Here is a 14,766-nt window from a genome sequence, read left to right on the forward strand (position 1 = left end):
TTATGAAATATCCTTTAGTGCTAAACTATGCTGTAAGTTTTCTGCACTATGCTATATTTTTAATCAATATAAGCAAGAAAATATTGTATGTACTAAAAAAATTGAATAACATATGAACTTGCCATTTTAAACCTTATTCAAAAGTCTTATGATAAATGTTTAACCTATTACCATTATTCAAAATTGTTTAATGAGTAGCCTGATTATATGTTGAATAAGTTTTTAATCTTTAAACAGTTAAAATTCTTTATTGTATTGAAGATTATTTTTCTGAGTTGAAACTTCAAAATTTTGTCAATTTAAATACTTTCTAACATCTAAACTCGAGAATATATACATGAAAAAATTATATTTAACATGTTTTATTAATTCTTATTACAAAATCAGTTATTTATTTATAAAAAGTAAATTTCAAAAAAATTTTTTTGAAATTCTATGAATTAATTTTGATGTACAAGGGAGTTATTTCATGGATAATGGTATAATTTACCAAACTTTGTAAAAATCAATAGATGGAAGGTTTGTGTTAACTATACAATTTAATAAAAAAATTTGTATTCTATAATAAAAGTTTCATAAAATTTAAAGTTTCAGGTAATAAAAATTATTTATTATCATGTATAAAAATCAAAATTTCATAAGTAAATAGAAATATGGTGGGATACATTTGAAAAATATCAATAAAAAAATTAATTATTAAAATTTAGTTTTAAATACATTACATTAAAAACGTATTTTTTATATCTATAAAAATCTAATTTTTATTAAATCATTAATTGCAAACATTAAAAAAAAAAAAATTACTCCAAAAAAACACAGCATAAAGTTAAATACAAATACAGACATTAAACAAAAGGAAAAAAAGATAAGAGTTGATTTATGACTTTCAGGCTAATTTTTATGGTCAGTAAAATAGTTCATTTTTATTTTAGTCATAAGTATACTTCTTGTTACATAAAAAAGGTAATAAAAACAATCTGTCACATGTTTAAATCAGTATTCAATAAAATAGTTACATAATTTAAAATTCAACACAACACAAAATCCATATAACTTCAACTATAATTTTTTTTACCAAAATATTAAAATACAGTACACTTTAGTGTAAGATCACTTAATCAATATTAAAGTAATGATTTACATTAGGAAGTACCACACAAACATTTGGTTCTGTTACCTAACTGCACAACCTCATGCTAAAAAAAAAATGAATTAACAATATTTACAAATTATAGAACATAATACTATACATATTAAAAAAGGAGATAAAATATTAAACAAAATTTTTTCAGCTGTATTAAAAATACTTAAAATTCATTAATAACATACTAATGTGTTGCAGGACAACAATAATTTAATATTACAATACATTCACCTTATATGCTATAATAAAATTATATTACAGTTAAGATATCTTATATTAATGCTCTCATATTCCAAATAGAATTATATTATGATTTGATATTGAATAAACTTAAATAATACAGACCCTTTTAATAAAATTACTTATGAAATATGGAATTAATAACAATAGTAAAGAAAATAATGATTATTTTCTAATGTATGTATAAACATTTAAATTTAATAACACCAATATCCTACTTGCAGCATCTTAGGAACTATTAATATATGACTAAAAACTAATGAAAAGGTGAAATATCAATTCATTTACATTTTCTTGGTAATTAATCAGATAACAAAACTTGTTAACATAAGTAAAATATATGTGTGTATGTATGTATATATATATATATATGCATGCAAGCATGCATGTACATCTTCTAGACCAGCTATATTGCGAATTACAACTAAACTGAAATACGTATGTTAAAATCCATTGATAATATGGAAGAATACTTAAATGCAACTTACAAATAAAATAATATGATCGTGAAAAATCTTTTATTTATCAGAAAGTGTTCTTTGGCTTCACCTTTCATGTTTAAATTAAAATTACCGTACACAATTAATAACCATTACTAATAACCGGATATATATTTTGGAAGAATAAAAATGGATTTTATTATAACATCAAGATGGCTGGCTATCTATTTTAACCTCTTGTTCTGATGAGTGTAGGCTTTCTGGTGGAGTCAAATAAGTTGCTAGACTATCTTCAGATTGATCGACAGACACTTGAGACGGATGACATTTTCTATTCATAGAATAATTGTGAAAATTTTTCTTTTCAGCAAGCGGTACTCTTCGTGGAAGAGTTGATACTTCATTTTTACCATCAATAACATCTGTTGTACTATGAGTAGTTTCAAGGCGTGGATCTGAGGCACTTATAAGGGCTAAAACATTTTAAACAAATATTATTATTATTGACCAATAAACATGATCGTGTTATATAAATATTTTTTATCAATATTAATGAATGAAACACCAAATACTATAACAATGTCTTAGTGATTTCAGCTATAACATTATATTTTCTCATTTTCTGATTTTAAATCTATTCCTCTTTTAGTGTTTGTAAAATACCAAACATTTTGAATGTAAACTTACCAAGCAAGCACTTCAATCTCAAAGTATTTATTATGTAAGATGGATGAAAAAACAGGAATTAAGATTGGACTCATGTCAATAACATGACTACGATTTTAAATGTAACTAAAAAACATCAGAAGGTAGAAATTCGACTTCATTATGAAAAAAGAGTCAAAGAGTATGCCATTGAGTTTAAAACTATCTGTAATCAATTTTAGTATAAGAACTGTAAATAAGAAGAATAAAAAGTATTACAATTAATAAATATGTGTCAAAATCCATTCCAAAATATTCAAGGTTAGGATCAGTTCAATGTCAATGTATGTATATAAAAGTACTCCTACTCTATATCCCTCCTTTTTTTGTAGTCACACAGTTTTGACCCAAACCTCTTCAATAAATTTCATTAAAACTAAACCAAAGTAAGAGACATAAGAAATAAAATGTTTTACAGTATGAACTACAATGGGCATGCTTATCTAAAAACACTGACTTGGAAAAAAATTTACAGTTGTAAACAAAAATCTTCTCTTTAAAATAATATTTACTTTTTTATGTTCACATAAAAAGGCAAATATTATACAAAAAATTTACAATGAAATTGTAAACCGTATGGTAAGAGTCTTACAGATATTTTTTCTTTCGCTCAAAAAAAAAATTTTGTAATATAAATAAAACGGTTTTTAACAAAATTATACTGATATCAAAAAAAAAAGGTAAAACACCTTCTATTATCAAAATGTTATTTAATTCAGAATTTTCTTTAAAAAAAAATACATGTTAAATATATATAACAGACAACAAATATACAATAATAAATATTAAACAATGTTTAATGTTCCATACAATAAGCAAAAAATAGAAAAATTTGTTATAAAACTCTTACTGGCCCAATTTAATTTATGTGTAATACATATCACATTTACAGAAATAATACAATTCTTCCGATTATTCATTGTTTAATAAATTAAACAACGAATAATCATAACAGATTTAAACATTAATAATGCATCTTGAAATAATTTTGTAAATTACAAAACTATACATCACTTTCTTTGTTATGATAAAATTAGTATAATTACTATTTAGTATATACTAATTAGTATAAACTAGTTTAATTTAATAATAATATTAAATCTAAATAGTCTATTTATCTACTAGCTGTAAACTGTATCATCAATACATGAACACATAAATATGGGTATTTTCACAATTCATTTAAATACATACAATAACAACAAAGTTTTATTCTGAAAATAAAGAAAACCAAAATTACGAAATAAAACCAAAATAAATCTTGTCTCTTTAAATATATGTTTTCAGCCCCACAATGTTAGAAACTGGGAATCTATGTAAACATATTCTTGTAGACAAATTAGTGAATAAGGAGTTAAAAATCAACTTGCATAACATTTTCTACCCCTTCAACAATATCTCAGGAAACAATTATGAGACTTTTTAAAAAGGACGCACATTAAAATAGTCTCTCAGTAAGATATCATCTAGAGACTGAAATAACAGCTATTGCTTTCAGTATGACCAAAGAATTATAACTGTGTATACTTATCACATTCATGCTCATGAATTTGTAAGAACCAGACCATGAAAACAATACTGTCAGTTACTGCTATCTTTTATTGAAAATAGAACTGTGTTTATTTTAATGACAAGGCTGTTTTACCTGAATAGCTACATATAAACTCAATATTGTCATAAAGTGAACATTTTTATAAAAAAATTATCATGCATACATAAAATTGGTATTTGGTATGCATGCAATGCTCCTTCCACCATGTTATTTATCCTTTATTTTTTTTATAAAACTGCAGATGTTGAAGTTCATTGTAAGTTAATCAGTTAATATATTGGTAAAATAAATAGAGTGCTGGTTTTCCACAAGATGCCGATCGTACTACTAATGAAATAATCACGTTGAAAGAACGTTTTTTGCTGTTGCTTCATCTTAAAACTCTTGTGGTCAGCAAGCTCTCTTAATCTTGCATCAACTCTTTTTCTTTTTATGGATATTAAAAAAGTATAATTTTACAAAATAATCCCTGAAAACTTAAAAAATTTATGTGAGATTTTAAATATTAGTGAACAAATATTATGAAAAAAGGGCTGTAAATGCTGTCAGTTGAGAATCTACATGCATGCAGTTTGAGGAAATCACTTTCTGTATCTATTGTAGAATTAAGGATAGGTGAGATCTGAAATTTTCATAATTTGAGTCTTTCATTATGATATAATATTTTAAATATGCATTATAAAAATTTGGGTGGTGTCCTTTTTTCAAATTTCTGTGTATTACTATGCCAATACGTAGTACACTCAAATCAAGGAGTAACTAGAAAAAGAACAATAACAAAATAAGCAAAAAGAAATTAAGTAGCTGTATTTATTTTGAAATTAATTTCTAATATTTTATTATATAAGGAGATAACCTAGCTTGTATTTTCAATTTAAGTTTTAACACTTAAACTAAATGGTACAACACGTGTGTATCGTTAAACTTCACACATGTAAAAAAAGTGTATTTATATATATTTTAATAAAAAAATATGTATATGATACTATAAAAAACTATACTATTATTTAATAAAATGATTAACAGAACATTTTTCAATTAATTTTGGAAGACAATTATTTATATACCGCCATACATTAATGAAGTTTTGCAAAGTCATCGAATAAAAATTTTTAATAACAGTAACTTAATTACCAAAGAAATAAAATTTCAAATTACAAATATGATATTAAGGGCATAATTTTTTCTGCTACAAGGTCATTTCAATACTGATATACAAGATGCTACCCAAATGTTCCTGAGATTTAACACTAAATATAATCATATTAAACCTGGTCTTATTTTCCATCATCAACTTCAAAGTAATCCCTTTGGTAGTTTAGACACCAATTGCAGCACTTCTGCCAAGAATGGAATGCCTCAAGCTGAGATTCTGCTCGAATTTACAATATCATATCAAATTTTTATTCCTTCAACTTTATTTTAAATTTGGGAAAGAGAAATATGTTGCACAGAGTAAAGCTAGGTGAATACAATGGATGAGGAATAACTACTGTAGAGGCTATTTGGAAAGTAACTTCTGATTAGTTATTAAAAAAAAACACAGTGATAAAAAAAGATTTATTATATACATCGTACACCTATTTTTCTGCATAACTGTCGTCCAAATTAAGACACTTGTCATACCTGCAAACAAGTTTCTGAATACCCTTGTCATAAAATTCTGTCATCTGTGAATTAAGCCAGGTAGTAAGTAATACAGTTTTTCAACTCCTCATCATTTTCAAAATGCTGCATCGCTAACCATTTCTTCATTTAGCTCCATCTTCTTAATTTTTTATCAGGAACATCTGATAATCACCGGGAGCCAAATGAGGGCTGTATGGAGGATGGTTAAACAACTCCCATTTGAAACTCTCAATTTAGTGTTGAGTGCATACTGTAGTATGCAGACAAGCATTGTCATGAAGAAAAATGATGCCTGAAGTCAGCATGCAGTGTCGTTTTATTTTGTACGGCCCTTCTCAATTTTTTCAATATAAGTTTCAGAGTTAATTGTCGCTCCTCTTTCCATAAAATCAACCAAGATCAAACCTTTACAGTCCCAAAAAATTGATGCCATCAGCTTTTTTGAAAAGTAATTGATGGGTATGTCCTCATTGCATGGATTTAGCTTTCCATGTTAACAAATTTAAACCAAGCCTCATCACCTGTTACAATGTGGTCAAGGAATTCTCATCCTTCTTGTTATGGTAATGGTGAAGGAAGGTTAGTGCTGACCCCATCCTTTTTTTTTGAGTGTTCATCAGAAAGAAACTTAGGCACCCAGTGAGCACAAAATTTGTGGAAGCCTAACATATCAATTACAATTTTATCCAGCACTGTTTATGATATGTGAGAAAAAAGTTTGAATAATTCTGTTATTGTAAATCAATGAGTTTCTCAAATTTTCACACAAATACTTGCCAACTTCATCTGTGACAATTAAGGACAGTCTACTTCTTTTACCAATATGAATGTTTGTTCAACCTTCCCAAAACAAATGGCACTATCTTATTGCACTATCACTCACTCAAGATAGCTGCACCAAACACTGCACTAAGATCAGGATGAATTACAGCATCACATTTTTTATGTGAAAGAAACAGATGATGGCATGGACTTTACAGTCGGCAGGATTTTCTGTGACAGCAGCTATTTCAAATGACAGTTTTACAGGAACAAACAAGTGAGTGATATTTCCAACAACACTACTAGAACCACACTGAACTAGATTATTCAACTGTGCAGAGATAGAATTGCTTCTCCACTCCTTCACACAATACCACGGACTGGAAGTTAATTTCTGAGTAGCCCTTGTATATTGTTTTTGTTAAAAACTATTCCACTGTGAAAGTGATATGTAGCTTCATACTGTTGTGATGAAGGTCCAGGTTATGTGGCTGTGCCACTTCTCTAAATGTTACCTCCACATATCTTACCTTAGCTGTCTAAGGACAGCATGATAGAATTCTCCATTAATTGTCTGACCAGAAGATATGAACTCCTTCTGGATATTCCAGAGAAACAAATGAAGACTTTTTTGTTACTCTTTACTTTATTGACTTTCTTTGGCTGAGAAGAAAATGGTCATTCTATTGGGATCATTGCTGCTCAGTTTTAGGGTCATATCCAAAAATCAACTTTTATCAACTATCATAAGTTTAGAAAGCAAACCTAGATCACTTTGAAGTGGTTCTTTCAGTTCACTGATGACATTTATGTTGTTTCTGTTTATCATTCAGCAGTTGTGGCAAGAGCTTTGCAGCAATCCTTCTAATACTAGATTCTTGAGACAAAATCTGCTGACATATATCATACAATAATCCCATGATTTTGCAGATGTCATTGATGATCTCCCTATGATCTTCCACAATTAGATTCAGAACAGCAATGACTAATGATCATCTCAAATGTTCATCATCATCATAAACAGATGTTTTGTCATTTCTAAAACATCTAAGCCAGTCATATGTTTCTGTCTGACCTAAAGCTTGTAGTACTTTTCTGTGGCTGTTTTAGCAATTCAACATTACTGTTCTCTCAGATCGGTCACTTTAAAGTTGTAATCACAAACAAATATGACAGTGGAAAACTGTCTGCCAACTACAAATATGGTTGCTTAGATTCAAGCCGTTACATGTACTAAGTCAAGAAGGATTTATTACGCTGCTACTATGACATTTCATTGCATGAGTGCTCCTTCATGCATAAAATAAAAATTTTGGGAACTTTTCAGTAGAAACTTATAACAATAAACAAAACAAAAACAGAGAAAAAAAAATAAAAGTATGGATAAATATATAAGTTAATTATAAATACTAGGATAAATAATTAAATAGCATAATAATTTACACAAAACAAAAATGTCGAAGATGGCTAAAATAGAGAATATATAAATGTATTCACTCTTTCGTAAAGATTACTAATTCTGTAGACGAAGTTCACTGCCAAAAAATCAATATATCACTTCAGTACAAAGTCTAACCATTAAAAAACAGCTTTCTACATTCTAGGAAAGAAACAAATCGTAATTTTTCACTGAAAAAATTTAATATAAAAAAACTAATACCTTTAGTAGGAAAACTGAATGCAGATCCATTTTGTTGGGAAGAAACCAATGTTATTGTTAAAGGAGAACGTGGTGGATGTAATCTAGTAGGCAATTCAGGCAATGGTGCAGTTGGAGGCATTAGACTTAGTGGTGGCCAATTATATGAATCATTCAGTTCTTTTTCAACCTGTAAGTATTTCTTTGTTCCCACAATTCCAAGTTTTCTTCTCCTGGAATTTAAAAATAAATACAAGTAATAGTATATTCAATAATAATAATAATTTTGAAACTCTTAAACCACTTAAAATACCAATAAAAAATGTTTTATCAAAGTACTGTAATTCCATTAATATGATGGTATAAAAAAGAAAGTTTTTCTTGAATATTGCCTTATTTTAATACACTCAGGTTTAGATTTTATAACTGAAAATTTTACTTTTAAGAAAGTAATCACAATGTCAAAGCATTTTCTTTACAAAGGCTACTGAATTCTAGCAGTATGTGCATTCACACTGTCTTGTTTCATTCACATCACACCCGCACCAATACTGTGTTTGTGAGGTCTGGAGCAGGAAACCATGCAGCAGTTGGATGAATGCACTGAATCATCACTGTGGACAATGACCATTCATCCTGCTCAAGAAATAAGGGCTTCAGTACTGAAGTTTTCCCCACACAAAACCAGATAGTCATGTTCACAATGAAGATGAATGAACATCTTTTGTATAAGTGAAATGTAAATTTAAATGTAAAATTAACTGAAACCTGCACTTTGAAATGCCTAATGGATACAGAATTTTTATGAAAGCTTGTCAGACAATCTCAACATTCTGTATTTACCTTGCGAGGCAGTTTTATTTTTATTATTATATGAATTGTCCTAAAGCTCTCAATAACAGCAAGATTGCTTTCCAATCAAATTTTACCATGATTACAGCTGTTGAAGTTAGGATGAAATAGATGCTTGTGTCATAAAAAACAATTGAAAAAAAATACCTTGACAAGAATTTTGTTTTCCTGTCATTCCTGTATAAACATATTGCAGTAAGTGGTTAACTAAAAACCAAACTCAAAACTTATAACATTTTTTATGGCAATAAGAGGAATATGTTATACTTGTCAGTGTAAAACAAATTATCTGGTTTGAATTATTTTCTGTTAGATGCCATCATAACCTAACGGTTATATGTGACATGAAAATGCTATATGCTATTCCTGAAAGTGAGAAGTAAAGTGATCTCTCATTGCTTTTTTTCACTGAATTGAATAAGCTATCACATCAGTACACAAACCATTCAAAATGGAGATATTCTACTGTAAAAAATGATTTCATTATTTATGTGTAATATATTCACCATAGGAGCTGGCTGTATGATGAACACCATTACTCTCAGGGAAAACTACTCTGACTTATGTTGCTTGCAACTCAGATCCGTTAGATATGTTATAGTTGTAAGAAAGTTTGGGACAAATAGGAAAAAGCAACAATATTTATCTTTCAATAACTTTTGTTGCTTTTGAGGTTTACATCATTTTTAAATTCTTTAATAATGAATGCACTTCCAATTATTTGATCATTTATTTTTAAAAAGATTAGGAACAAAATACAACAGTTATGTCATTGTAGTTTCTTTGCTTCCATTTTTCATATTTCTTACTCTTGAATACTTTAATGACCTTCACAGTTTTCCAGGGCCAAGACTGGTCTCATGATACTTTTTTAATTCCGGGACATAATGTATTTTTATATTAGGTCATAAAATGAAAACTATTTACATTCTGAACTTATTTAAACCACTTTTCTGTTCTGTTACTTCTGTTACTTTTCTGTATTTTTAAATACAGTATTAATATTTGATTTTTAATGTTTTCATAGGTTGGTATTAAGTTTTCTATGTTACAAAATGTTCATAGTGGGACATGTATCTTGTTAAGAAATGTAAGAGATAAAACTATTAGCATATACTAACAAAAGTTAAATGGTTCAGAATTAATTTCTTGTCTAACTTAAATGTAAAATATTATAAATGAAGTTTAATTAAATAAAACAGTTTTTGAAATAAATTATATAAATGAACAAATATAAAAAACTAAGGAAAAGTAAAAAAAGGGCCATTCCATAAAAAAAAAGCAGACACCACTTAACAATTAAATTGGTTGCTGATATAGTTCAATAATATACCAAATGGTTGCGGATAATTAAAAAAGAACTTTTTTTTTAATACTTTTATTATAATAACTTTAAATAAATTTCAGAAATTTGAATACACAGTACAATGTTAACAAACCACCATATTCAAGGAAAAATCAAATGGTTGGGGTGGCTGCTGCCACCAACATGCAAAATTGAATTTTAGTCATCCTTCAAAGTTGGCTACATTTTCCAAACATTATAGATGTAAGTTTCAGATAAAATCCACTAATTTAAGCATATTTATGGTATAAAATTAAACATTAACTTTTTATTTATTATTCTTTAACAATAAAACTTGACTTTCACATTTAACCCGATTAAAATTTTTTATAACAACTTAGTTGAATATGTTTATAACTTATAAAGGTATTGTATATATAATACGTAACTATAATTGAGTAAATATTGTACAGTCAGCATATAAACAATATTAAACAGCATTTAAAAACTTTTTAATATTGAAAAAAAGTTTAAAACTCAGTTTTGGATATTTCAGTTGGTCATATCTAAACAGTTGTAAAGACAGAAATTTGAAAACATCTCAGAATATAATCCAGATAGAATAGATTGTAATCCTTTTTAATTTTGTATATATAATTTCTTCATTATAATTCTTAAAATTGGTAAAAAATTTGATTTGGCGATAAAACTTTTCTTATTTTGGATAAAAGTGAAATGTTAATATTTTCTTTTGTACATCAAACTATGTTTAAGTTCGACATTTGCTTAAAAATAACAGTAAATTATGGTTAAAATACCATATAAGTATGGGTTTTATCTGCAAGATACCAAATTGGTTTGAAAAATATAGCTAAGTGAACATGACAGCAGAAATTAATTTTTTTTATAAGAGAAGACCTTTTTGATTTGTTTATTTAATGGAAAAAATAGTGGTACAAAATTCATAATGTGATAACTACAACAGTAAAAACATGAATTTTTTGAAACTGTATCTTGTAATCAATATCACTGTACATCTCTTTTATCATCTTTTAATCATCTCTTTTATTTTTTATTTCTATTGTATTTACCGTGTTTAATTTTAATTATAAACATTTGTTTTTCTTTTCATGAAATGTTTTGTTTTTATCCTTATTTTTGTAATTCTTGATGTATGGATTACAAAAATCCTCAACAAATACTACAAATTTATGTGTTCCCACTTATGCCCAAAACATATATGTTTCTTCAATCATGAATAAATTTTTATTATTTTTTTATAGTACGCTTAAGACACTATTTTATATATGATACTTTTTGATGTACAAATGTTTAAACAATTTATTGCAATGTAAATTTATAAATATATTATTTACCTAATTTTATTTTATTTTATTAAAATTTTATTAACAATTTCAACTCCTAAGTGCAATATCATTCTAAAATTTTTAGAGGTCATAAAGATATTTTTTTGGTACTTCTGTAAGCTAAAAGCAGATAGACAATATTGACAATCTTGAAAGTTATGATTATATAATTTAATATATTTTTTACATAATTATTAATATTAAATAAATAGTGATTTTTTTAATAAAAATAAAAAGAAAAAAAAGAGTTATTGACTACTATAGTTATTAGCTATAATTAAAAAAATTGATGTGGACACCACATGACTTCCTTGTGTGCCTATTAAATTACATATGCACATTTTTTAAAATGAAAAGTATGTAAAATTTTATTTCATTAATAACTTCTAATGTTTTTCATAATTTTTTCATAATCAGAGGTTAATAATTATTAATAAATCAATATATTTAAATTAAAAAAAAAAAATAGAAAGGAGATGAAGTCTCCGATGTACCTTCCCATAATAAGATCCAAATATTTCATTTAGCTATAACTCTGGAACCAATGAAAATAAGTACCACCACCTATGATATATCGTTGAGCTCTCAATTAGCCTAGAGCAAATTGTTTTTGAGTTATGCGAGATACATATGTTCAAGTGTCATGCCGAAACTATTCAAAATGGATTCAGGGATGGTCAAAATTGATTGAAAACCAACATTTTTAACCATCACAATATTTCTTTTACTTTGTACAAGGAAGTAAAATGTCAACAACTTACAGTGAAACTGCAACAAACATTTAATTTTGATGATCTATGGGAACCAATTTATTAAACACAGTTTTGGCTATTGGCATTTACACTTTACTTCACATTTTTCAATCTCCACGATGCTATTCTCCTAGATATTCCAAATGTTATGAAAACATCAGGTTATAAGGTCTAAGGTTTACAACATTATCCATCCTAAACTAACCAAAGAATCACCCTAGTTGATGAAATTATTTGTACTTATGAAGTCTGTTCAGAAAATAACAACATTTTTAATTATGCACCAACAGAAATATTTAGTGACATGAGGTTGGCAGCATTGTGTTCTGCATAACCATATGTTCTTGGATAGTTGATAACTTAATTAGTTTTCGTGTTATTGTTATCTGAGTACAATGTGTTTAAGTGTAAGTAGCGATTTTTGTAATGTGTGAATTTTGGGAGCAACAATACGTGAAATTTTGCTTGAAACTAGGGTAAACTTTCACAAAAATGTTTCAACTTTTGAAACAAGCTTATGGAGATGATGCTCTGAGTTGTATGCAATGTTACAAATGGTTTTCACGATTTAAAAGTGGTTGCCAGTCTATTAAGGTATATAAGGCCTTTGATTTCAACTGAATACAACGCCGATTGACTGTCAGAGAACTTGCAGAAGAGGTTAGCATCTCAACTTTTTCAGGCCCTGACATTTTGACTGAAAACTGGACATGTATCAAGTTGATGCAAAGTTTGTTCCTCGTTTGATGACCAAACAGCAGAAAGAACATTGAGTGGATGTTTGTCTGCAAATTCTTAAATAAGCTATTGACGATGAAACATTCATGCAAAGGATCATAATGGGAGATAAAAGCCTGGTTTATGGCTAATACTGAGACAAAAGTTCAATCATCACAATGGATTGGCAAAGGATTGTGGATTTCCACATCCCAAGAAAGGACATCAGTCTCAATCCAATCTCAAAGTGATGCTCTCTGTTTTTTTTTATTTTAATGGAAATGTACATTTTGAATTCTTGCCTCAAGGTGAACCAGTGAACCGTGCATACTATAAAGGCGTTTTACAATGGTTACATGAAAAAATCCGCAAAAAGAGATCAGATTTGTGGCGAGACAACTCATGGTTCCTTCACTCCAAAAATGCACCGGCACTTAGCTTTGTGCCAAAAATCAGATGACTGTCCTTCCTCAGCCTCGCTACTTGCCAGACCTGGCTCCTTGAGATTATTTCTACTGAAATTAAATCAGTGTTGAAATGATGGCATTTTGAGAATATTTATGGCATTAAAGGAAATTCATCATAGACCTTAAAGTCCATTTTAAATGAATCTATCAGACTGCTTTGTGAAGTAGAAACACCACTACGAAAAGTGTGAATAGGGGATGGGAGTACTTTGAAGAGGTCAAGGATCAATAATCTGTAAAATTAATAATAAAAATTAAAAAAATAAAGTTTGGTTATTTTCTGAACATACCTTGTATATACTTTTTTAACTTCACTAAAGCTATTAATTTTATACATGATTAAAGTGTGTTCATTTTAACAAGTCCTTTTATAATCGAATTATTTTCTTTTTATGTAGTTAAATAATTTTTTTGTATTATCAAAATTTATAATTTCATTATTGTCATATATATATATATATATATATATATATATATACACGCTTTTAATAGTTTATCTTGCACAATACAAGGCATGTAATAAATTTAATACTATATAACTCAACACAACATTTTACCATTCAGTATAATAAATCTACATACCTTTCCCTCAATTTCTGGAACAAAAGATAATCACAGATGAAAAATTCTAGTAAAGTTGCGAGAACAAAATTACCAAATCCAAGAGCAAATACAACAATTTTAAAGTCATAAGCTTTTGGTATAGTAAGTTCAAATTTTTCTGCTAACCAAACAAATGGTCCAATTATCAGATAAGAAGTGAATGCGCAGCTGACAAAAACAGATATCAAAAGACTCCAATTTGATATAAGTCTCTTTCGGTAAGGTGGTCCTTTTGAAAAAACAACGGCGAGAATAATATATTGCAAACTTGACACAGTAAACACAGCATAGTTTTCATAACAACCAGGAGATTCTGTTGATGAAGAATTGTATGGAACAAACCTAAAAATGAAAGAAATTAACTTATGAAAATAAATATTTTTAACATTAAAAAATGTATTAACATTAATTAATGGACCTGTGGATGTATATTAAAATATTATTAAAGAAGAAATTAAACAAATGGTGTATTGAAAATAATTTGAGCAACAAATTGCACCTAAATTAAATTTTTTTTAAGGCTGGGCGAAATAAATTTACTATGACTTTTATTAATGGTAGAAGTGCGCGATTCTAACTGACGTAAAAATTGTTGATTTCCTTTCACGTTCT

At 27.7% G+C, this 14,766-nt stretch overlaps 1 protein-coding gene across 3 annotated transcripts in view; it reads right to left on the minus strand.

The window, feature by feature from the left end:
• Positions 1 to 490: 490 nt before the first annotated feature.
• anne (polyamine-transporting ATPase anne boleyn) overlaps positions 491 to 14,766 on the minus strand; it is a 229,047-nt gene continuing 214,771 nt past the window's right edge. For all 3 annotated transcript variants that reach the window (XM_075356201.1, XM_075356192.1, XM_075356211.1), the window contains 3 exons: positions 14,134 to 14,496; positions 8,133 to 8,344; positions 491 to 2,297 (listed from right to left, as the gene is read on the minus strand). In XM_075356201.1, coding sequence (XP_075212316.1) covers positions 2,032 to 2,297; positions 8,133 to 8,344; positions 14,134 to 14,496 — 841 coding nt within the window. In that variant the 3' untranslated portion in view covers positions 491 to 2,031. The remainder of the gene's footprint in view (positions 2,298 to 8,132; positions 8,345 to 14,133; positions 14,497 to 14,766) is intronic.

Source organism: Lycorma delicatula, chromosome 1 (assembly GCF_047948215.1).
Source record: "Lycorma delicatula isolate Av1 chromosome 1, ASM4794821v1, whole genome shotgun sequence".
NCBI classification, from domain to species: Eukaryota; Metazoa; Arthropoda; class Insecta; order Hemiptera; family Fulgoridae; genus Lycorma; species Lycorma delicatula.